At 34.6% G+C, this 25,202-nt stretch overlaps 1 protein-coding gene across 24 annotated transcripts in view; it reads left to right on the plus strand.

Moving 5' to 3' along the window:
• Positions 1–25,202, plus strand: part of LOC121345424 (ABI family member 3 binding protein) — a 137,663-nt gene that overhangs the window by 18,966 nt on the left and 93,495 nt on the right. For all 24 annotated transcript variants that reach the window (XM_041422293.1, XM_041422301.1, XM_041422304.1 and 21 more), the window contains exons 2-6: positions 1,329–1,508; positions 10,003–10,071; positions 12,053–12,185; positions 21,330–21,511; positions 24,458–24,519. In XM_041422293.1, coding sequence (XP_041278227.1) covers positions 1,329–1,508; positions 10,003–10,071; positions 12,053–12,185; positions 21,330–21,511; positions 24,458–24,519 — 626 coding nt within the window. The remainder of the gene's footprint in view (positions 1–1,328; positions 1,509–10,002; positions 10,072–12,052; positions 12,186–21,329; positions 21,512–24,457; positions 24,520–25,202) is intronic.

A 25,202-nucleotide genomic window follows, 5' to 3' on the forward strand; every position in this document is an offset into this window, starting at 1 on the left:
CTAGTCATTAGAATTTCTCTAAAAAAAGCAGGGTATGTTGGGGTGATACCAGAGAATCAGTATGTACTTGTCTAGAGAAAGTTTAAATACTGGTCTGCAATTACTGAGAGAGAGAAAAAGAAAGAGAGAAAGAAAGAGAGAAAAAGAAAGAAAGAAAGAAAGAAAGAAAGAAAGAAAGAAAGAAAGAAAGAAAGAAAGAAAGAAAGAAAGAAAAGTTTAGTATCGCTCTATCCTATTGTTCAATGATGTATTATTTATCATTTATCTCATAGTTGTTCTTCAGGATTTCGTTCCCAAAGCAAAATAATTATCTGCAAAATTCTGGTTTTTCCTGATAAGTTAATTTCAACCCTCATGATTGAACAGATGCCTGAAAATCTGCTGGGGATAAAAATTTATATTTTGAGAATGAGAAGAGAAATAACAACACAAAATGTACTAGTCCAGTGCTGGTGTTGTAAGTTTGGGGAAAAGCCAGCAATTCAACAGTTCTGAAAATATGATAGGCCTAACAGTAACAAGGGAGTATTAAAATTGTACATACCAAGGAAGGAAACCAAGAAGAAGCCAGAACACCAACTTGTAGCCTAAAAAGTTAGTTATTCTGTTGTGAAGTCATTCTCTGTTGCTAAAGTTAAATTTTTGCAGATGGATATACAAGATGTTTCTTACTTTATGTGCTGTTCCCCTGGAAAGCATAAAAATGAATGTTTAAAAAGAGTTTCTTCGTAGTTTTGAGTAAAGTATTTATGTTAGTTAGGTGTCCTGGTGCAATTCCAAATACAAAATTACATTTCCAGCCCAACATAGGGGGAAAAATTGTAGAAGATTTATTTGGATCTAGTTGCTGTTTATCATCTACCATAATTTTTGAGTGTGATTAACTGATTAACTTAATTTTACAACTTCATATTTTCTACTAAGAAGCAAAAAAAAAAAAAACCATCAAACCAAAAACTTGTACATTTCTCTCCTATGGGTCCTAAATATGGGTTATACTACTATAACTCTTGCATTTAAAGGAAAAAAACACTTGCATTTTTTCCACTTACTTCATGCATGGTTTTACTACTGCAAATGTAGATGTTAAAGCAAATGATAATGCTAAACTAGTGGAAAAACAGTAATGTTGGCATTACTGTACATGACTGTTAGTTCGCTTTTATAAATACATTGTGCTTCCAGGGGACATCACCTATAAGAAATTTTTCAGTTGCATGCTGTTAGCAAATTAAACAGCACTATATTGTTACATTGTCATGTTCCATTACTGAATATGTGGTGGCAAGGTAATGCATTCTGATCTCCTCTTTTTCACTCTTTCCCAGTGAAAAGGCAGAGTCTGAAGGTTCAGATCAACGCGACAGATGACACTGTTTGCATGAGGTATCTTCGACCAAGTCAAAGCACCAAACTAGAAGGTTTTGTCCTGGGTTATGGAAGCAACTTCTTTTCTAATCAGTACATTCCTTTACCTTCAGAAGGAAAAAATTACTTAACAGAACTTGGTAAGTCATATTTGCTTTGCATGCTGTTGTTGTAGAGAATTATGGGAAGCGACTGAGGAGAATATGTTCATCTAATTTTTTATTTTATTGGGCTGTTACTCACAGTTTCTTTGTGTTTGTTTAAGGTTGCTGTTACAAATTTCAATGGAAAGTGGAATTAGCAGATCCTTCAAGGAGAGCAACTAGTTCTTATTGTCTGGAAATTTTGCTTACTGGTATTTGTTTTGGGGATTTTCGTTTTAGTGAGAGCCTGTACTATACTTGAACACATCACCCATCAAATGGGATGATTTGCTTAAAGATGCAGCTAGAAAGTAGAACTTGAGGGAAATATACATGCTTTTACAAACAATAGAAGAAGCAATGTGAGTCTTGAGAATTGTGTGGTTGATTCTTTTTGACAGAAACATTCATATCAACGTGATGCCTCTTCTTGTAGGGATCTACTCCAGTATTGCTTGTTATAGATTAACCTCTAACTACCATGTCAGAAATTACTGATGGAATTCCATGAACTGTTTTATGGAAGAGATTAAACCATGTCAAGAATGCTATATCCTGCTATCTGGAATAGGGAGAAGGAAGAATGAATTATTAAAACATTAATTTATCAGGATTTGACCTTTTGAGAAATATGTTGAATCCCTAAAGATTTTTCTATTGATTTCTTTAAGTTTTTCTAGCCTAAAATGAATCAATTCACCCTCATCATTGTAATGCTTGTGATCTGGGTGTAAAGCAAGGGGGAGGAATGGATGCATGAGCACAGAAGTAATAATTGCCATTGGTTTTCATGTGTTCAGTTCAGGCCGCTGTGGGTGTCTGCTCCAGGCTGAAAACTGCAGAATAAAAACTGAAAAAAAAAAAAAAAGATGTTAGACACAGAATAATTAAGATATTGGAGACTGATAGGATCACTATGGCAAAGGTTAACTTTCCTTTTCCTAGGTTGGTACTCCTGGGATCCCCCTGTAATTCTATCACCCATCCAGTGTTTGACTTCATTGCTTAAGCTGGGTCTGGCTTACCTGATGCATCCTATGCGTAACTTTTGAATCAGTTCACTAAGAGTGATGTACAGTATTTTCTGTAGTATACTGTGCATTAGGCATAACAATGCCTGTAGCAGGAGTAGTGAGGATTAATTTTTGAGGATTAATTTTTTCAGGTATTCTGAGATCTTAGGGAAGAACAAAAAAAAAGACTGAATGTAGCATTGCGTAAAATCATTTTCCCTCCCTATGTAATAGAAGCTTTTATATCTAATGTTTTGCAAATCTGAAAGCTCAAATTTACCTGGAATTTCAGGAATATTGATATTTTGTAGCTTTAACCATAACAGTTAATGGCTGGAGTCTAGGCACCTTTCTTTAGTTCCACAGCACATCAGAGCACTGACCATATGCATATCCATTTGCTGTAGGGTGTCTGGAGAGGGAAAAGCACAAATGTTGAGGAATACTCTTCCTTTATGATTCTTTCAAAAGAGAATAGCATCAAAATTTTATCTCCCTCATGCTAATAGAAGTTGTCAGTTTCCTTGTGACAATAAATCTATGCTTGTGACTTCTGAATGTCCAGTAACTAAACATGCAAAATGCAACATAATATAGATAGCAAGACAAGGATTTCTAACCTTCAAAAAAATGTCATCTTTGAAAAGACAGGAGTAAAAGAAGTTATCAGCAATATGCACTTCAAGTTGCAAACATTTATTCGAGGAATTACCAGTACATTTATTGGAGCTGTTGTTTTTAGTTAAGAGATTTAGGGTTAGATTGAGTGCCTTGGGGACTTGTTTATTGGAAGCAGAGAGTGCATAATCTTTCCCATTTCAAGAATATTAAACACAACATTAAATTGCAGCTTTGACTTTGCTTTCCAAATATGTATGGAACACGAGCTAAAGCAATAAACAACAGTTGTGCTTTTGGCTCTACTTTAGAGTGACTTGTGTGGCAGAAATGAAGACAGAAATGATTGCTAGCACACTCCCTCCTCCCCACCATTATTAGGGATCAGTTGTTGGCAGAAACTGGAAGAACTGCAGAATGGTTCTCAATTCTAGGAACAAAGATTAAGTTTTATTGTGGCAGCCAGAGACCTCAGCTCTAGCATACACTTTATATTGATTTTAAAAAAAGCAAGGTGTTATAGAGGGACAATGAAAATACTCACAAGAAATACGTCAAAGATATAAATCCCCTAGACTCTATTGCTGAAAAATCTCAGATTATCTTTGTACTTCTGGTACATCTCATATGTGATGAAGTTGGCCTAGTATGTTGTCTTCATATCAAAACAATATACTTTTAAATTTCACACTCAAAGTTGTCTGTCCCATGTTCTAGATATTCGAGTGATCCAAGTGCCACTGCACACTCTGGCAATAGTGTTCAGTGTGTTCCACATGTTTTTCCACAGTCAAAGCAACTAGGTTTATACAAAAAAAACCATTCATTTTTGCCCTGAGAACTCCTTTTTGGTCCTGTCATGCTTTGACTTATCTGAATTTTACAGAAAGCAGGTGAGTTTATAGGCTTCCCTGAACAGTGGTAAGTGAGGTTTTTATTGAGCAGAATGTGGAAGAAGAGGTTCCCAAATATGAAAATTTATTATGGTCTGTTTAGATCAAGACTAATGCCATTTAATACTTTCTCCCTTGTCAGTTTTAGTGGTTCGTGGAAAAAGAAACCTTTCCCAGTCAATTCAGGGACTATGATCACACCCTTAAATTAGTTTGTAGTGAAATAAAAATTAGAAATGGATGTTTAAGGGCATTTTTAAGTGTCTAAAAAGTATGTATGTTTTTCTAACACATTAAGGAACAATGCTGTGGAATATAATCCCTGGGAGAGAGATTAGATCCAGGAAAATGGAAGATCCATGAAAGTGGATCTTGTTCTGGTAGCATTAAAATTGTTTATTCTGTGAAAATGTTTAAGGACAAATCATACAGATACACAATCAGCTGTAAACAATACTAAAAAAAAAAAAAAAAAAAGCTTTAATTTATGTGTTAGGCTAATGTAAAAAACCATAAACCAAACATACTTCGCATATCAGCCATTATTCCCTTCCTAAAATATGTCAGTCCTTTAAAATATAATTTCTGCTTTCTAACAAAGAGTGTAGGTCTACAAGTAGAATGAAGTGCCTTGGAGAAATTTCCACATTTCCTTGATTTAGTTCTGCACCCCTGGTTTTGTTAATGGAGCAGCATAATTGGTATTCTGTTTGGGATAATTGCCCCCAGTTGGAACTGGAATATGGAAGATGACAATATACACAACAATATATATTTGTAAGGCCCATAAATTCCATATGCCCAACACACCCATTGTAGATTAATATGAAATTTATTGTCAGCTTTTTTGCTGGGTCATACACCTTTTATGATCCTGTTAACAGGAAGCTTGAAGGCTGCAGATGTATTCATTTATAAAATTACATTTCTATAGATGGATATATTTTTAAAGAAATTATTAAGGACATGACATGTCCTAGGATTTTCAGAAGGGAGATATGCTTTTGTACATGTGACATTCACCTACGTTTCATCCATTAAAATATTCAGCATCTCACTGCAGTAATTCTTACCTTAAAATATGTTTTCCCTTCATTTTGCAAATTATATAGTAATTGAGGCAGCAATTGGATAACATTATCAATAAATTGGGATCTGCCTGCAGAGGGCATGGGCAAAGAGAAAAGGATCCTGAACTTGTGATGAGTTTCTGCTGACAGCAGTCTTGAGCAGCTTCATGCTCTAGTAGATAGATCTGAACATACTGAAATGTCAATGTCAATGACAATGACAATGACAATGACGAGGCAGCAGCAAAGTTTGTTCCCAAGAATTATGCCTCTGTTTCAGGACACCAGATGTAGTTTGTGCTGAGTGTATGTTATGTGCTCACATGACAGTAAACAACATGATTTTTGGTCATGAAAGCTATTCAGGGTCAAAAGATATCAAGAGGTTAATTCCGCTGGACTAATAGAAAGGTGAATGGACCCATCCAAAAAAACTTAAACTTATCTTAAAATTTATCTTATTTTTTTCAGTCTTCCTGACTTGTAAAGAAAGTATTTGCTTAAGAGATTTGTGGTAGTCTTTCCTAACTTGGCTAGGAAGATTGCAAGCCAACCTCCTAGAAATTGTTGCTACTGTTGGAGAAACCCAAAAATTTGGGTGGAGAGAGGAAATTTTTGCAAGAATAAACAGCAATTACTTAACAAAATGAACAAAATTATTTTCCCTTTCAGTTTCTAAAACCAGCTCAAAGTTGGGCAATACTTTTGCTTTTCCTTTTCTTGTACAAGATTGTACAGTGTAAGAGGAGAATGTATTGGTAATCCCGCTTCATAACAATGCCAGTAAGTGTTGTGTGAATTTCCTGTTTATGTATGTATATGACAGCCTACTAGTACCACCTTGAGCACATTTTAGAAAGTGTAACTCAGGGATCTGTGCTAGAGCAGTGCTTACCTAAAAGATCTTGCTGTGCAGTTTCTTATCAGTTACCAGAAACTGGCAGTTTATTAGCTACATGTTTTTCAAGATGCCAAATAACGTGATGTTAATTCAGCATTATGTTGCCTCCTGCTAACTTACCAGGAAGCAAGCTCTCATTGCTAATGCTAGCAGAGTCTAGTGGAAGAGAGGAGCTGGAGGTGTCCAGCAGATGCCCCTTCCTCTAGACAAGTGCATTGATCAGCAGCAGTTCATTCATGCCAGCCTCTTTGTCCCACTTCTCTGTCTTCTCCCATGCTTGTTACACTCCAACACTTTCCATCCTCCCCTTCTTCCAACTTTGCCCCTAGCAACATCCCATGGGAAGTTTTTAGCAATCCCTAAATACAGATTAAGAGCTTGCAGCCTGAAGCAAAAACTTACTTCGTTTTGCTTTCTGAATCCAGTGGTCCATGAATTCTAATAATGCATTTGTAACACTATTTTAAGATTTATTTTAAGTTCATCAGTCAGTTCATACTTACATTGTTTTGCTTGCAAGTGCATGTTGTCTGGGCCCTGAATAGTGTGCTTGAACAGAAGCAGAATTTCCTAGCATTTTCTAGTGTGTGTTATTTGCCTGCTGCCACTGATTTGATAGACTAGCTCATGGCATGTGAAAGTAAGACATCTTCTTTGTTAATCTGATATGTCAGTGACATGTATCTGTTACATTCTGGTTGTCTTCATAAGCTGTTAAGGTGGGTAATAGAAGCTTTATTCTTTTAATAATTATATTTATTAATATAATAGCCTATGTTTGGGGAATTACATCACTAATAATTAGGCATGGATTCATGGAGGAGCACTTCTCTGGTACATGTGGGTGTTTTCCTAGAGTATTTTGTGGTTAAAGAATTGAAGGTGGTCACTCTTTGGGCTTTATTTCTGATCTGAAAGGAGTTCTTAGCCAGGATATTTGTTGTTCTAGCCTTAATAAAGGGCTAGACAGTAACAGATTCAAACAAGTGGTCTTAGAGTAGCATCCCTCCAAGAATGTGTTAGGCATCAAGGAGCTACTAAGCTTTTCATAGCAAATTTGCAAATGTAGTTCAAACTTAACTTGCTAAAGCTTGCATTGTTTTGTAGGGATCCTTCATTTATGAGATTGTGGATCCTCACAGATGGGAGACAGACAGATCTATATTTTGCATCTTTTTCATAAATGTCTCTGTTATATATTGATTAATGTTGAAATTATTTTTGGATGCAGATGCTGGATTCATGAATCTGTGTCCAGAAATTTCAACATTTATCTTAATTACATAACTGTCCTTTTCTTACTAAATATAATTCAAAGAAAATAAGAAATATTCAGTTACAAACAGGATTGTCTGTACTCTCTGGTGTAGTTTGCTTCTACTTGAGGTTATAATTTTATTTTTTAAACAAGCTTCTCTTCTTAAATACATTTTCATGCAAATAACTGATCTGTTCTGTGAATCATAATTACATCCAGTCAAACATCCATATTTTTATGACTGACTAACACATATACCTACCTGCCTCCTATGTCAACAATTTATCTTTTAAGCATTACAAGAATTAATGCAATTTATGGTTTTATTTATGTTCTGATACTCTGCAGAATTTTCATTTTCTTCTACTGTGTTACTCACCTCTTCCCAAGATTCCTGCTTCTTATAGGCATGGATCTGTGAAATGGATTATGAATATATAAGCATAATAAAAGAACACTGATGAAATATTTATTATTATAATGAAATATTTCCTGCAACTTGACGGAACTTAATACATGGATGAGGCAATGTTTGAACACCCTGAAAGTGAATTGAGTCATAGTAGCATCAGATGATTTCAGCATTGTGATGATGACTGATAGTCATATTTGAAGAAGATTGAATCACTGTAGAAACTCAGCAGTTTTCTGAATTTACTAAAAGAAATGTTGATTTGCAGGGGAAGACTAAGAAAGAACTCCCAATTCTAAGGAGTCAGGGCTCCTTATATGATATTGAAAAAGCTCTCTGCATTTTTTAATTTCATGTGTCTTGGATATAGAATATATATCTGCCCAGAATAAAAGCATTTCAAGGCATGTGTCTTCCTGTCCATGCATAATGCTTTGGTACTGTGCATCAAACCAATGAATTTAATTTAAATTATTTAATTTATTATTCTCTTAACATCTATATAGTAGCATGTGTGGTTCTGCTCAGGAATCATGGACTCATATCTCTAAATTAAGATATAGCTTAAACACAGTACAGAAATTTATTGTTGTATCCCAGGTATTGAATGGATTTTTTTAACAAATTCATTTTCTGATTTCAGTTATAATGATCATAATATTGTCTTAAGTTCAGTGGTTCTAAAGAAGTGGTACTTGTTAAACCTACCTCTTCTCTAACAGCCCTCTGTCAACATCTAGTCTCAGCCTGTTTTCCTCAATGCTTCCTTTGGTAGGTTGTATTACAGTGAGAAGAGCTGTGAATTCTCTGGAAAATGGGAATGTGTTGTATTCTTTATTAAGGCAACATTTGTTAAATTCACCAAAAAAAAGCTTAATGAACAGCATATAGCACAAAATATTTCCACAGAGAACACTTTGTTACAGAACATAAACACCTGCTAGAACTAATGAATCCTGAAAACTGCCGGGTTTTGTAGCTGAGATGTGCAGTGAGGCATTAATAGTTTTTGTGTTTTGCCATATTTTGTTTAGCAGTTAATCTCTTTCTATACTGCTGCACAAGTCATTTCAGATTTCAGCCAGAATTAATTTTTCCATTTATGGAGCAGTGAAAAACTGTTTTAAAGTATTTGAATAATTTTCTTTCACAATCCTTGGACATTTTACTGATAAATCCATAAATTTTTAGTTTTGAAGACTGGTTTTATAGTTCTAGAACTTTCCAGGTCACGCTTTAAAATAATCCTGTTGAATACTTTGTGAGAGTTATAACATTTCACAAGTGGTCAAAAATGCAGAGAAGAAAACTGTGTTTATAATACAGGGAAACCAAATTATTTTATAGTGTTGCTTATTTCTATTTTTCAGTCTCAATACAAAAAATATCCAAGTGGTTACACAGCTCCCACACTTGTGTACCCTTCTAAATATTAAAAAACATTTTTTGTAAATGAAAGCGTATTTGCACTTTGGGATTCCTTTTTTGACTAATTATTTTTTCCCACACTGCTTTGGACAGCCGTTTTCAATGCTTATTTGGTTATTTGATGCAGATAAAACCCATTTAAAAAGACTAATTAAGCAAATAAAGCACATCCATAGTATGGGTTTCCAGTGCTTCAGGTGCACAGAATCAGTGAAGTTAAGTTAGAGTGGTTTTCCCCACACTGGCAGAACCTTTTCAGTAGTATTGCAAGCTTTTGGCTTTTTTGGTACTGCTTTTCCTTTATGTTTACAGAAATCTGAGTGTTTGGGAAAAATGAATGATTTCTTAGCAGTTCTGTTTAGTTGGTAGAATTCAAGGTGCCTGAAATATGCAGGAAATGCAGTCTCTTATTTGTACTTATGCATTTAGATAAATGTATCTAAACTAGAATAAGAATTCTATGGAGAGTAGTCCTGTTTTTTTAAAAGCCATAGTAAAATAATTGTGGTCAGTAGAGTGAGCCAAATTCTGCCCGTGGATATCTTGCTGGAATATCCTAGGACAACTTCTCTCATGTTGCAGTTAAGAGGGAATAAATCTTGGTTTTAAATAATTAAGAAGGGCAGAAATCTCTGACATCTGGTTTTAAGTGTAAGGGAAAATCTTATTTCTGAAGAGGAATTCCCCAAACTAAAATAAATATCTCAACCTTGTTTTAATCGAATCATTTATCATTTTGAACTCAATGAATTTTAAAGAAAACAGCCTAAAGATCATGAAGATTGGACAATGTGTCAAGAATTCACTGACTATTTGACTTTTTGTTATCAGTTTCAGATTAATCTGTTTTTCAAATAAATAGCACATCTGTACTAATTGCTTTTTCATTCATTTGCAGATGCAGAGCCACGGTATTTGGTTTCAGTAAGACCAGCACGTGTTTCAAATAACAAGAAATCTTGTTCAGGTATTTTAATCTTACTGCATCTCTTTCTTAAAATATTTGAAAGAAAACAGACCCTGGTGCTGGGTTTCTCTGAAAAGATGTTTCTACCTGTAGGCATCTCACTGGGATGCACAAATTCCATACATGAAAAGGTAAAATGTAGGACATCATTTCCCAGTCAGCAGCCACACACACAGTGCTTAAAACATGAAGATGTACCTAAAGATTTTTTTGCATAAAGTTCTTACAAATGAGAATTGAAATTTAAAATAATGCCTTTAAACATCAGAAATTAATAAAGTTATTCTTCCCAAACTATAAGTAAGGATTCCTTCATCCACAGACATGTTAATGCTCCTAGTTCCTCGTTGGAAAATGGTAGTGTGTGTCTGTCTCTATATCAATATATACTAAGTTTGCTAATGCAAGAAGTAGCAGAAAGTGATATTTCCAGCTGAATCTATACACAACAGAGTAGAAATCTGAATTTTGTTCTCATCTGTTTCAAAGTATTTCTATATAACCTCAATCATGTTATTAATATTGTTAGTTCTGAATTCCTTACTTTAATATAGTGACTTAATTCTGTACTTTAATGTGGAGACTTCTTTCAGGATGACCGGACTGTTACAAAAAATAGACTCATGGCCTATTCCTGGAAGCACTCAAGGTCAGGTTGGACAGATCACATCTGAGAAACCTGATCCAATTGAAGATGTCCCTGCTCATGGCAGGGGACTTGGACTAGAAGGTCCTTAAAGGTCCCTTCCAACCCAAATTATTCTATGATCTTTGGATGATTTTTTTTTCCTAACTCCTGGTAATGTTTGGGATAAATCTTTTCTTGCTCTTTGCCAGGTATAACACAATATGTCTGGAAAGATTTTGGAAAGTGATTTACCCTTCAGATGCAACATATATATTGGTTTTTAGTGTAGGTTTTGTAGCAACATATTCATCATCAACATAAAGTTAAAACCAACATGATTAATATTTCTAAATGGACACACATATATTGGTTGAAAATACAAAACAGGCTGTCACTGGGGCTGGTTAAGTGAAGAGATAATAGGGTTGAAAAGGCTGAGTAGAGAGTTAGTCTGATCTGGTTCACAACAGTGAGAAAAAAACCCTTTAGATCAGTGGCTTATAAGTTTTCAGGAAATGTTGGTCACCTGTATGTTTTGAGGAGGTACAGATCCTTTAGATTTTTGAAGTATATAAAGTGATGTAAAGAATATATTGATTTCCTATAGTCAATCATCTTTCAAACACCAGAGATTCTCCTTGGGCGTATAGCTGTCCATAAACTACAGGTTCAAAATAGAGTCTCTACATAATTTGTTCATTTCCATCTATTAGCTTTTAAACTTTCTTTAAAATAAGTTCTTGCTTCGCACAAGAACTGTACTCCGTTATACAGAGCAAGGGTGAGGTTCAGTATCATGCAAAACCTGATTTCAGTATAGTTGAGAAAGTTCCTGCAGATACAGACACTGACTCAGATCTGCCTGCAGTTAAAACCTAAAGAACTTCTGTAGGTTTTACTTTGCTCTTAAGAATGCTCTAGAAAATATTTATTATGTGTAGATATATTTGCAGTGTAACTGAGAAACTTGCCAAGAAATTACTATTTTATCACATTCATGGAGGCTTTCTAATGTCCTGAACTCTGTCATGTCTTCTGTGAAATAGTCCAAGATAGCAAGAGTTTTTAATTTAATCTACCTATAGCTTATTCTTATACTAAGTGTACTTAAACCACCAAATGACTGTTTTCAAAAACTAGTTTTAACTTGAATGTTAGGTTGAAAAAGTGACCATGGACACTGCCACATTTGTAAATCATATGTTAGAAACAGTGACCATGAAAATTAGAGAACTGTTGTACCTTTCCCTTCAACCTCAGAAGAGATCTTAATTTACATAATTATCCATCTGCAAAAACTTTCCTTTGCATAATGCAGGAGGGAGAAATTAACTTTATATGTTTCTTATGTAGGTCGGAACAAGACACAGAAGCCTCTGCAGCTGGTGGTTGGCACTCTCACCCCAACCTCTGTGTTTCTCTCTTGGGGCATCCTAGTCAACCCTCAACATGACTGGACAGCAACAAGTAACTGTGCTAGTGACAGGTAACAACAGACAAGGATGGGCTTTATTACCACCATGAGTTCACTCAGGGCAGCTCTCTGCTATGATTAATATCATTTTTACAGTAAAAATTAAAATGTTGTAAACAATAGTTCTGAATATAAAGTCAGTTTTTTAATTTGCTCACACTAGTGCTTTGCAACTCTTTACTTGACAACTTTAGTGAGATGTCTACACACTGAATTACAAATCTTGTTATTTCACACTGGATCCTTTGTTCTTGAATTAATGGCCTTGGCTCTACCGTCATTTGTATCTGAACCAATTGAAACTTTGTTAAATCACAGGAAATATTTTACTTTAGAGTTGACTGAAAAAGTGTAAAAGAAGTCTTTTGTTGTGCTGAGGTGGGGGAATGAGGTCTTGTTTTAACACTGTTTGAATTTTGTTTCCTTTATCTTGTCTTATCATTAAAACTGATACAGTACAGCTTTCATTAAATTTCTGTCATAAGTAAAAAATGATTTCTTCTATGTCAATATTTTTGGCATTAACTGAGTGGCGCAGTAGGTGGGAAACTCGGAAACGCTCGCCAAGTGGCAGGTTCAAGAGAACTCATAGTGCAGAAGAGCTTCTCAATTAAGTGCACTATTATGGTTTAGTCAACCCTCTGTAGATGAATAAAATTATTTAAATTGCTAATGCAGATGTTTTCTCTACTTGTGTTTCTCTTTATATTGTTCCTTGATGACAGAAGAATATTTTTACTTTCATTTACACTGTGTGAAGCTCTATTCTACTCAACAGTGTTTTGAACTTGTAGAGTGTTCTAACATAGTGGTTTTAACACAGTTTTTACCAATGAATTTTTCTTTATGTGAAGCCATTGTGAACCCATGGGATGCACCTACATCTGTTTTGCAACTGTTATCTTTTGGGTTTTAAATGTTCTTTTTATTTTATGATTCAGAACATTTCTTTTACCTGTCTAACATTTGTCGAATTTGTAGCTGTCTCATTTAGACTTGACTTTTCTTACTCTGGTGTTCATAAGAAAACTCTAGCTGACATGATTAAACTGGATGTCAAATATAGGCCATGTTTAAATACACATCCCATTTAGCCATTACTTTTTCCTACCTTCACAAAAGTTTCATATCTCACAAAAGGACTGATCCTTTTCAAGCACCAGAAATTTCTCATGAAAAAAATTTGGATCTTCCTCACCAACCAGAATTTCAAACACCATTGAAAAAAAATTATTGTTTGTTAGGAAACACTTATGGAATGTTAGTAAATGTCCAAGGACGAAATTTGATCAGATTTTTCTTCAATAGAAATAAAAGTTTGTTAAGGCTTAGATTTTGCTCTTTCAATAATGGAAGAAGCAAATATTTTCCTACTGTGTGAAATTGAATAAATGAGCTGATCTTGGATGAACTTGTAGAGTGTTCTAACATAGTGGTTTTAGCACAGTTTTTACCCATGAATTTTTCTTTATGTGATGTGTCAGCACCAATGCTGCAGCAGCCATTGTGCAGTGGGAATGAAGAACACTTCAGGAGAAGCCTATATCCTGTATTAAGCCACCTGGAAATTCAAGGCAAATGGTATCCACCGCCTTGCTTTCATCAGTTCTGTGTTTTCTCCTCAGTAGCTGAATTTTCTTTTTGGGCATTCATTGACTCAAAGTTGGAACAAAGTTTTTAATATAGTTTTTCAGTTAGGGCAGTGTGCTACTAGTGTCTTGCTATGTTTAGAATATATTCTGAGGTATTCCTCCTCTCAGGAGTTAAAGTGCACATTTCAGTGAAATATTGCCAGACAGGAGTAGCTACTTTAAAAATATTTATATCACGTTACAAATGAACTTATCAAAGTTAGGTATATACCTATAGCCAGATTTCTGTTTTGCAATCAAGCGTAACAAGGAAGTTAATGAAGAAAAAAAGTCACTTAAGTGGTGCTCTTATTAATTTTACCTTTACTGGACCAAAGTGCTTGTGATTTAAATTATAAGAACAGTTGTCCATGTGACCATGGTGCTTATATCTAGAATTCTAAGATCCACATATATTTCTAGTCAGTGTGTAGAAGAAAAACTATTAATTTATTATAATTTGAATGACTGTTGATAATATACAATAGGAAAAAAAAAAAGGAAGCAGCCCATTCTTACCAAGTTAGTGTTGTGATAAAAGTACAAGACTTAAAAAACCAGTAACAGATTCACCAAAATTTCAGTCTATTTCAGGGGCAGTGTACCTGGCTTGATGCTTTTTCACCTGGCATATTCTCCTTACTGTGACTGGTAATCATCCTCAAGATTGCTGTTAGTGGCTAACCTCTAACCTTTGGATTAACTCAGTTCTGTCAGCCAATGTCCCACCAAGGTTTAAATTTGTAACTCTCGATGACCTGAAATGGAGTCACTGTTCTCAGCCTCAGATTTTACCATCTCCATGTGCATGTTAGGCTTTTGTACAAGAGTTGCATAATAAAATGTTGCATTATTTCAATGTGTTACTGAGTCAGAAGATAGAAACCACATGGAATAGCGCAGTTCTGCTGGCCAAGATTTTCTCTAGTGCAAGTTTGACCTCAGTGGGATATTCCTTGGAAGATCTGGTTTTGTGAACAAGTGAGTTTGGAATAAGAGGTGCCATATTCTCAAAGAGAAGCTCAAAGAAATCTCAAGGAGAATATCTTTTAGTGCTTCAGTGAAATGGCTGCTTGCTTCTTCAGGGAACATAGTGGTCTTCTGTATCTATGAGATTTTTAAGAAACTCCGATGAAAAGAATTTACTGTGACATTTTTCAATAAATCTTTATTTTGGCTTAACTCCCTAGAGATTAAGAGCATAAGCCAATGGAGTGCTACATATTTCCCTCAAGATAACCCCAAATGCTAATCCCTCATTGAAACAAAAGTATTCATTGCCATTTTTGTGGACCAAAACTGGAAGGTGAAATTTTGAAGCATTCTTGAAGTGACTATTATCTCTCATAAGACCCTTAGCACTAGAATCTAAAATAAACAAAAAATATCTAAATCAAAAAACTCAAGTGATTAGTTTTATGTAATTGATGAAAACTACATAACACCAGGAAGCACAGTTGGTGGAACCTTTCTCAGCATCCTCTGCTTTCTGACATGAGTGGAAGAAAGTTGATGAGGGAAGATGGTGAAGTCACGATATCCTGCTGCACAGCCGTGTTCAGTTCCTCTTTTTATTATTTCCAAGAGAGTCAGAGGTTTGTTTCCTCTCTGCCTAGCTGTGTTCAGACAAATATTAGTGGACAGATCTGTCGAAATAAAAGTGAAAGTCAAAATAAAAGTACTGGGGCTTCATTTACTCTCCATTCAGGTCTGAAAAAGAGAGAATACTCTGTAGATTTTTCTTTCTTTGCTTTGATTAGAACACCACTGTAGCTGGGGGGGTCAAAAAAGGTGGACTTCAACTTTCAATTCTTTAGGAAGAAAAGTCAGGGGATGGAACAAAACCCATTTTTCCCCATGTTAGATTAAATCAGAGTTTATAGTTGCAGTAAAATATAATAGTCTATTGAGTGGATTGTGTGGAAAAAACACACTTTCAGATACATGCAAAAATAAGAATTTAAAACCTGAAGGTATGTCTTTTTTAAGTTAAATGCTGTGACAATTTCACACTGGCATTGTTTTAATTGATTTACCTGTGATCTAAATGTCCTAATGTCGTACTTGCAAGTAGCAGAGATCTTGTGTTTTATTTTGTTTTTATCTGATGCTTTAAAAAAAAATGCAAGGAAAACAGTAAGGGAAAATCAGGGAAGAGTCCATACTTAGTCTTTTTGTTGACTAGTATGTAGAAGTAGGGTTTTTAAAATCTGAAATTCAGAAAGAAATGTGCCTACTCCTCCTGTGCCTATTTACAAACTTCTGTCATTATGCAGCTGCCAACTAAGTCATACTTTGTGTTGCAAGTGTCATACAAAATGTATTTTAAACATAGCAGAATTTTTAAAGGAAAACATGCAGCAGCAAATACACTCCTTGAGTTTCAGATGCTTTTGAGTTGCTGCTGTAGGAGTACACGCTGGAAGTTTGTTTAAACTGGAAATATTTGTTGCTGTTCAGTCTCTCGTTTTTCAGAGCCTCTCACTCTTTATTTCAGTCATTCTACTAAAAGTTTTAAGTAGAAGAAGTGAATTTTAGTGATTATGTAAGAGTCAAAACTAAATTAGAAAGTGCTTTGCAAACCTAGCTGGTAACTGACACTGGTGTTGTAATTTCCATTTTTTACACATGCCAGTGTCTGTTACTTTAAAGTAAACTTAACAATAAAAAAGGAAACTACAATCAACTTCATGGGTCAATTTGTGCAACACTCAGTGTATGAGAAATCATTGTTCAAACCATTTCTCTTATTGCTTTCTACTATTAAATGGATGCTGCACTTCTAATGAAATCTAACTATAAATAAATAATACCTGGTATGCTGATAGTCTCTTAAAAAACTTTGATTACATTTCTATGAACAAAAAAAAAGAGCTTTATAATCTATTGTCTCTGGCAACACAAAATCACAGAGTTGGAATCTTCTTATATCTCCAAGGCTTAATTGTTTGTTTAGTGTTACGTGTGACTAAAATAGTAATGATTAAATTGTTTGGAGTTTTGGTTGGGACCTGGTTCCAAATAAATCCATGATATTTATACAAACTGACCTAGTCTTGAAATCTCACAAAACCATCTGCTTTACAAGATTTCCAGTATCTAATTGTTTGTGTCTGAATATTTGATCGTGCAAGCATGTTCTGGGAATCTGGCTGAAATGAGATTTGGTTAAAAAGTCGAAAAATTACACTGGAATTCTTGGCAAAAGAGTATCATTCACAATGATAGATGAAAACTCAATGTCTTGCCTATCCATCCTAGAATTCTACTTCTTTTAACAGTGAATAAGATTTTCTTCATCTCAAAAGCAAAAACCCTCTGTGCTCTTTATTTAAAATGGTCATTTTTTAAAATTTTGATTTCTAGTGCAACAAAAAGGCTGTCTCTAAACTGAGCACTGCCTTGTTATGAAAACAAACTTTGTAAGCTGAACACAGAGGAGGAGAAACAACCTTCTGTGTCAGGCTGAGTCTTTTACATTGACTCTGCAGCTATAGTAATCACTACAGTGGTTAGCCTATGAGTAATCTTGCACTCTTGTGGCTTCCTTTAAATTATGAACTTGGTCTTACTTATTTTATTTCTGCCATCACATTTTGTGTACGTCTTATGTGGAGGCAAGCAAAGTAAAAATATCATCAAAGACACAGAGTTTCAAGAATGTAGACACTAAACATTCCATAATTTTGCACAAATGTGTATGGAGAGAGGTTCTTGGTGAATGTAGGCTCTTTATTCCGCTGCTGTGGCTGGTTTTGGTTTTGTTTGTTTTTTTGCCTCATTATTACAGAGATTATTTCTGAGTGCAACAAAGCCTCTCACCTGCTCATAACACCTTTTGTTTTAAATTGTTGGAGTTTTAGTTGTCTAGTAAAAAGGGAATAGGTAACATTTTTCTACAGTTCCTAGGGTGACCTGATTGGTGGTTATCTTCAAATGAGTGAAGCATTGCTTAGAGAGAGAGAGGGAGGTACTAACTTTTATGGAGTTTGACAAAAGAGCTCTAATGTTTTATAGAGTGCTAGCTGGCAAAGAAACAGAGTAACCCCTGCAATCATTTGATTAATATTTGTTGTAAATATAAATACAAGAGTATTCAATAAACATTTTTCTGATAAAATGTCCCCCACCAAAATACATAACAAATCAATCAATCAAAATTAAATGTTAAATTAAGTTAAATATTGTTAGGTCTTTATACCTGCTGAGAATCTAGATTGAAATAATTTCTCACCAAGTGCAGCTGGGTGTGCCATCTCCTGCTGAAACATCAAACCAGTATTCACAGGTGGGAATAGCATTCCCAGGAGCACTCCACAGTGTATTAGCTGCTAGGACTCTGTGGTGAGCAATCAATTTTTCCTTTTCTTACCTCACAGAGATAATAGAAAGTGTTTTATTTGAGAAACATGTAGTGTAGCTTTCCCTTTAAGCCCTCTATTTCAGTGCTTTCAACTGCCTTATGTTGTTCTAGAGGGGATCTATGAAGAGGTTTTGCTGAATGTTTCCAGTTCAGCCAGCTGCACTCATTTTGTGCATGTATGTCACTGCCACAAGGGGATTGATAGACGTGAGTGGTGACTGGATCATACTGCTTACTCATGTCTTCAATTATATGTGTTGACTGTTTGATATTGTATTTTTGATGAAAGAAAGATTTGAAAAAGGGAGAAATTGAAATTACAACAATATTCAATCAGTACAGTGTTCTCAGGCAGACACTGAAATTGCTTTTTATTTGGCAGTTTTTTGGTCTGGTTTAACAATGAGTTGTTGTTCTTTGATGACAAAACTTGGCATTTCTGAATTTTTACTCTATAAACAAATGATTGCATTACCCCAAAAGCACATGTATTTTATTTACAGATATTTAGATATTTAGATATTTTTAATAATCAAATGATTGTGACCTGCAAATTCTTAAATGGAACTTCATTTTTATTGCTTTTTATTGAAATGGTTGAGGAAATTCTGTCATCACGGTCAGTGTTTTTAGTACTCACTATGGCAAGTTTCCACCAAAATAATTATACCCTTAGTGAAGTTTTTATAGGCTTGGAAATCTTGGAGTTGAGAGCACATTTCTTCTGTGCTGTATATTTCTCTTTCCTTCTAATGGCATAGTTCGGCACAATTATGAAAATCTTCTTTTCAGATTTTATAATAGTCTTGAATTTAAGTGAAAGATAGGACCTTTTTTTGTTGTGCATGTATTCTTAGTATTTTAATTTTTATTAGAGTGAAGAAAATTCCAGGTGTGGAGAGAGCATTAAAAAGTAGAACATTTTGTCCACTAGAAGCAACTGGGGACAGCTACTTAAAAGCCCATTCGTTATCAACAAGTTTTTAGTGGTTTGTTTTCTCCCCATTTCTGATGCAGCTGTTCTTTTAGATTGTTCAATAACTGAACTGAAACAGTATACTCTCTTTTTTCCATCACATGCAAACACTTTATTTCTATCCCACTGAATTAAAATAGATAGGACAAGGTGAGGATAAAGATGAAAACCAATGAAAATTTCTCTTTCAGGCAAGGGGAAAAGGTGACTATTTCCACTTGAATTCACACCTGATATCTGTCCATACTTATTCCAAATCCTCCACCAAAAGACTGTATGGGGTCTAGTAAGAGTCATTTGTGTTGAAGACTGAATTTGTTTATTAAAGTTACATCCTTTGCAAGACTGTGACAGTGAGTTCAAATAAGCTGTTCCTGTTGGTTAATGTCTCTGTGACCACATACAAGTAGATGTATCCTCTTAAGAGGATAAAAGGGAAGAATTTTTCCTTCTCTTAATGTTGCCAATAATTGATTGTTTAAAATGTTCTTTGTCAGGTTAACTGACAATTAGATTGATTTGACATTTGATTAGATCACAGCCCACAGAAGTCAGGAGGCAGATTTTTACTTGGTAGTCCTGGAACTGAGAAATACTATTGACTACGTGTCGGTCTTTTTTTTCCCTTATTGTTTTGGGTTTTTTTTTTTCCTTTTCAAGTTTTAAGTTAGACTATATCTTGTTTTGAACACAAAGTAGTACAGTTAATGAAGTTATGTGAGCCAACATAAACATTGATCTTGGAACCTGGTGAAGTACCTGAATAAGTTGAATTGTAGCTCCTGGTTTACCAGGAGAATCTATATTTTTGGTGCCGAGAAAACAAATTTGACAGTTATGAGATAAAATGTGTGAACAAAGTGAACCATTATGTATGGAAATATCTTCCATGAGTGACACTTGCCTTGTCTTAGGTCGTGTTTTAATAGTAAAGTAGGAATTTCTGTCTACTCAACAGTCACATTTCATGTAAACTGTACTCTGAAAGGACTCTTGTAACTTCAGCAGAAGCAGCTTTATTAATTGACTGTATTAGGTCTGATCCACTAAGTAATTTTAGTCTGGACTTTTGAAACTTTTTCAGTTTCAGTTTAGGAACCTTTTTTTTTTTGTTCATTTGTTTTTTTTAAGGAAGGGATTCCTTTGTCTCTATGTAATTGTCTGTATAATGCCTGTAATAAATCTCACAACCTTGATTTGCAAGCATTAAGTTGTTCTATTTAAGCGTGACAAAATACAATTGGACTGAATTCATCCCTTTTCAGATGATATAAATGTGAGATGGATATGGATTATGGATATGGGTTATTTATGTTATGTGTAACAATTTTCAGTAATACTTGGATTTAAAAGTGACCAAATTGCTCTGAGATTTGCTTTTCCAAGAAAAGAAACATCCACTCCATTTTGGTGGTGATTCAGCACGTATATTGAAAATGAGACTATTTCAGCAGGGGAGTTCTTGTGCTGAAGCTCTCACCATTTCCACTACCTTTCTTTGATTGGTTAACATTGCAGTCATGCTTTTTCAGGGTGGTGCTCCTTGACAGAATTGGGCAATTTCTGTAGAAATGTTTCCTAGTTTCACAATCTGTTAGCATTCAACGTGTTTTATACTGCTGGAAGTAATGTCTTGGTTTATTTTTTTGTTTGAAGTGGGGGCAATCCATAATGGGATCTCTGAATGAGGAATGTATTATACAAACAACAGATATTACTGGTCTTCCCTGGAGAATGTTTTTGGACTCATTTTGAAGGGAACACCTTTCACTGGATGGATATAGATGATTTTGAGAAATCAGTACAGGCTTCTTGACTAGCAGACTCACAATTCAGTTGACTGGTTCTGGCATATGTCAGAATTACAGGAACTGCTTGGACAATGAGCTTACACTTTGTGGTTAAAACTTCACATACAATGGGTGTTTGTGAATAAGGAGACTGTCCTTTTACTCTTTGTACAATATTCCTAATGTCATGGTCTATATGATGGGGTACATATATGGGGAATAAATCTGGCTTTTCTGGTATTTAGTGACCATAAAGAGCCAGAAAGAACAAGAACAATAGAACATTATTATTATTATTATTATTATTATTATTATTATTATTATTATTAATAATTTTCTCACAGAAAATGTTGTCATGAATTCCTTTGCATAGACTTTTATTTTCCCCCTGAGCAGGTTCTATACAGTTCGCTACAGAGAAAAAGGTAAAGACAAGAAATGGGTTTTTCAGCTCTGCCCAGCTACAGAGACAGTGATTGACAATCTGAAGCCAAACACACCCTATGAATTTGGAGTTAAAGACAATGCAGAGGATAGTATTTGGAGCAAGACTTTGAATCATAAGACTATTCTCTCTAGTAAGTATTTGACAATAGTTAATCAAATAGCTGCTGATTTTGACAGTATTTTTTCCTCTATTATGGTATTAATTAGAGTAAGCTGCTGATCAAGTTTTTATTGTTTAAATGTCATCCATTATACCCCTAAAAATTCTCTCAAGAATTGCTGAAAATAGAAATATTTTGGTTTTGAAAAACTGCCACCTAGTCTTCTGAAAGGTGTTGACATTGCAAACAGAACATCTGCTGCACGTTGATAGAATTCTAAAGGTGTTTAGTACAGATACACATTCAAGTGTTGAGTATGAATATTTACACTTCTGACTGGATTCTAAGCTTTTTCCTTAGGCCATGAATAATAAGATGATCAAGTAATGAACTAATCCATCAGCCATCATTCAACTAATCCATTGAATTTCTTTTCCATCATGAGTGAGAGAAATTATTAGCATTATTTGAATCTTCTTTTACACCTGCATTTACATTGAAGCTGAAGGTCTTCAAGCCAGACAGGGCCTGTCCTGCCTCAATGGGCCCTTTATGACTCCACTCAAAAGATGAATTTGAAGCTAATTTACAGTCAAAGGATTATATGGATCATGTCTGAAGCATGCAGTGTCATGTATGCATTTGTTTTTTTTTCATGGAGCAGTGTATAACACCTCTGGCTGGCTGCCATTCATATTTTAAGGTTCTCCTCTAAAATACCAAGACAATGCAGGAAAAGTGATGTCATATTAACCCTTGTGAAAACATGTAATGCTGAAAGAATCACTCACACCAGTAGAGGAAATAAGCATCAGTAGAGTTTTCCTCCTTGTAATGAGAAGAAGACAGGACTTAACAGAGTATCCAATTTGATTTATTTTCCTCAAGTATTTGCATAAAAGTATTTTGAAACATGATGTTGCTCAGAAGATGCTGGAAACTCCTCTGCTTAGTATTTTCAGCTTGACTCAAAATATAAAGAATGGGAATTCTCATTAGAGAGCCTTATTCATATGAGATTTCCAGCTGAAATTTAATTTGTACTACAGTTTTGACTTGTAGGTGAGTTACAGAGCTCAATATACTTGAGGATAAAGGATGGGAGCAGTATGGTGGCTTTTAACACTGGGAAAACCTTTATATTGCCTAATAAAGAGCTTTGTTGGCCTTAATTATAAAGTACAAAGCTGTAACTTTGAAGCACCTGCCCAGTGTCCATAGAGCTGTTTGAGCTGCGCAGAATAAAGCCATTGCTAAACCATAGCTTAAAGAGGATAATGGTTGTAGCCTTTTCCTGTACCTGATTCACAAAAAGCTCTGCTTTGCAGCCTTACAGATATCTTACCAAGTGTTTTTTTCTGGGTTTTTTCTATATTTCAAACATCTTAAAGTCATCTGTAGAGCAAGTGATGATATTTCAGCGCTTAGAATAAGAGGGAGGGATGAGTGCAAAATGTTTATAGTTTATTACTTGTTCAAGACTGATGAAAACATCACCAAATTTTATCTTTCTCTAGAATGTATTTCCAACTGCTGTTTCTTACAGACATTTTACATTTTTAATACATCAGGAAAATTGTTCTTGTGTGTTTATGGAGACCCATTGAGCTTGGTTGAAAGATTATTTCTTCTAAGAGTTCGTATTCTATTTACATAAGATTTCTTTTGTCTGCAGTGTAGATTTGTGTATTCAGTGGATGCTTCTGCAGCAGCTAAATCCCAGGAGTTTGTAATTACCCTGCATGTCTACATTCTGGTCTACTGATAAAGAATCTTATAATGGGAAAATAGTCAGCACTTTCAAATTCAAGCCTTTCATATTTTTAGTGTATAGTGGGTAGATACAGAAAATGGCGGCAAACAGAGAGTGTATATTTATAATAAATGTACAGCCAGATGCCTGTAAAGATTATCAATCAACACAAATAGGCACTTCTTTTCTGTGGTAATTTCTTGGTTTGTATCAAGTTCTCCTATAGGAGAAGCATCTCAACCTAAACCAAACATCCTTTACTGTAAATGTTCTTTTTCCCACTGAAGAATATATCAGTTACTAGAAACTGAAAGTTATTTTACATGTTCCTGGATTTGTTGAATCTACAGGCCGAATTTTTGTTTTATACTAAACACATTGGGAGTGGTTGGGAGGAGAATCTGCTTTTAATTCATGATTTGAAAAAACATGAAAGGCATGGCAAAAGTTCAACATTTATTTAATTGATTTTTTTCAGAAGAGATTAAAGTAGCTTATTTCAGACCGTCTTGCCATGATTTTCTCATGAAGTCATTGAGAAACTTCTGTCACTGTTCCCTTGAATTTAGGCCAATAGTAAGTCCTGTTATTTAGAAGTATCAAGTACTTTGAAAGACTTGTTTCCAACCTAAATGTATCTCAATTGCTATTTCTTTAGAGTTGAATTTTTTTTCTTCTTCTCATCTGTTTTGGATGGAATTTGAAAAAAAAAATTATAACATGTAGCTTGATTCGTTTGCACATCCGTTGTTGGAAGGGCAGCAGAAAAGTGTAAAAGTGGAAGATACAGGGAAAGTTTGAAGCAGCATGCTAGAATAGAGTAGGTGCTGAACAGGACTGTTTCTTGATTTACTCAACAGCTGCATCACAAAAAACTTCTAATACTTAGAAACTAAGAGGAAAACTTAAGAGAAAAAAAAAATCAGAGTTTAAATCTGGGGATTTGTTGATACATTGAGATAAACAAAACCATAAACAAAACAAGAAGAATACATTTAATTTCCTTTCTGTCAAAATGTGAAGAGAAGGCCTTGAAGATGGATTAATGGTCCTGGAGACATAGGACAATAAAAATTTTCCATTATGTTTTTTTATACAGGCTTTTAATTAAGCCTTCTAACTTTCTGAGCTGACAAACAAAAGGTGAATAAACTTGGTTTGCTTTGCTTTGGACAAAACAAAAAATTAATTATGTGAATTTATTTTTCTTTCTGTCAAAACAGGTAAAAAAGTAAATGGACAACTCCAGAATATGTATAAGTTGGTACCCAATTCCCAAACACAGGTATGCAAAACAGTCTCTTTTTTACCTGATTCATGTTTCATATGATCAAATTTTTTATTCTCTGTTAGTGTTCAGTGAGAAAGAAATTATCAAGGCCACTAACTGCCAATATAGAAAACAATCTGTTAAATGCACTGTATGGAAAATATTTGAATGTGTTGATGGATAAAATAATTGAGAACTGTAACTGAGATGATTACATACACTTTTTCCAACCTACCCAAGAAAAATCTGGTGGTTGCCACTTGTAGCTTCAAAACCTAGAAGTTGATTATTCCTTTGTAGTAGTCAGGTTTGTTAAACTGTGATATTTGTTGTGGTCTGTTAACTTTGGGGTAACTTGGTAATGTGATTTTATAGAGTAATTCTGTATATACTCAGGTCTTCTAAATTAGTCATCCCACTGAATTCACTGATAGTTCCCATATGTGAGGCAAGTGTTTGCAGAACCAGAGGAAGCTGGAAAGGGCAATTTAATTAGGTTTGCTAGGCTGTCCATTAAAACCTTTTATGTGGCATGGTAGAATTTTTACCATTTCATTTAAAAAAATTGATTTTTATAAATAAAGATTTTTTCCCCCTCACTTGACATTTTCCATAAACATTCTCAAACAAGCATGGATGGATGGATTTAATTTGTTTATGGATTCATGTACCCAGATTTTTTTTTCTTCCAAGACCTG

This window comes from Onychostruthus taczanowskii, unplaced genomic scaffold (assembly GCF_017590055.1).
Source record: "Onychostruthus taczanowskii isolate IOZ18803 unplaced genomic scaffold, ASM1759005v1 scaffold73, whole genome shotgun sequence".
NCBI lineage: Eukaryota > Metazoa > Chordata > Aves > Passeriformes > Passeridae > Onychostruthus > Onychostruthus taczanowskii.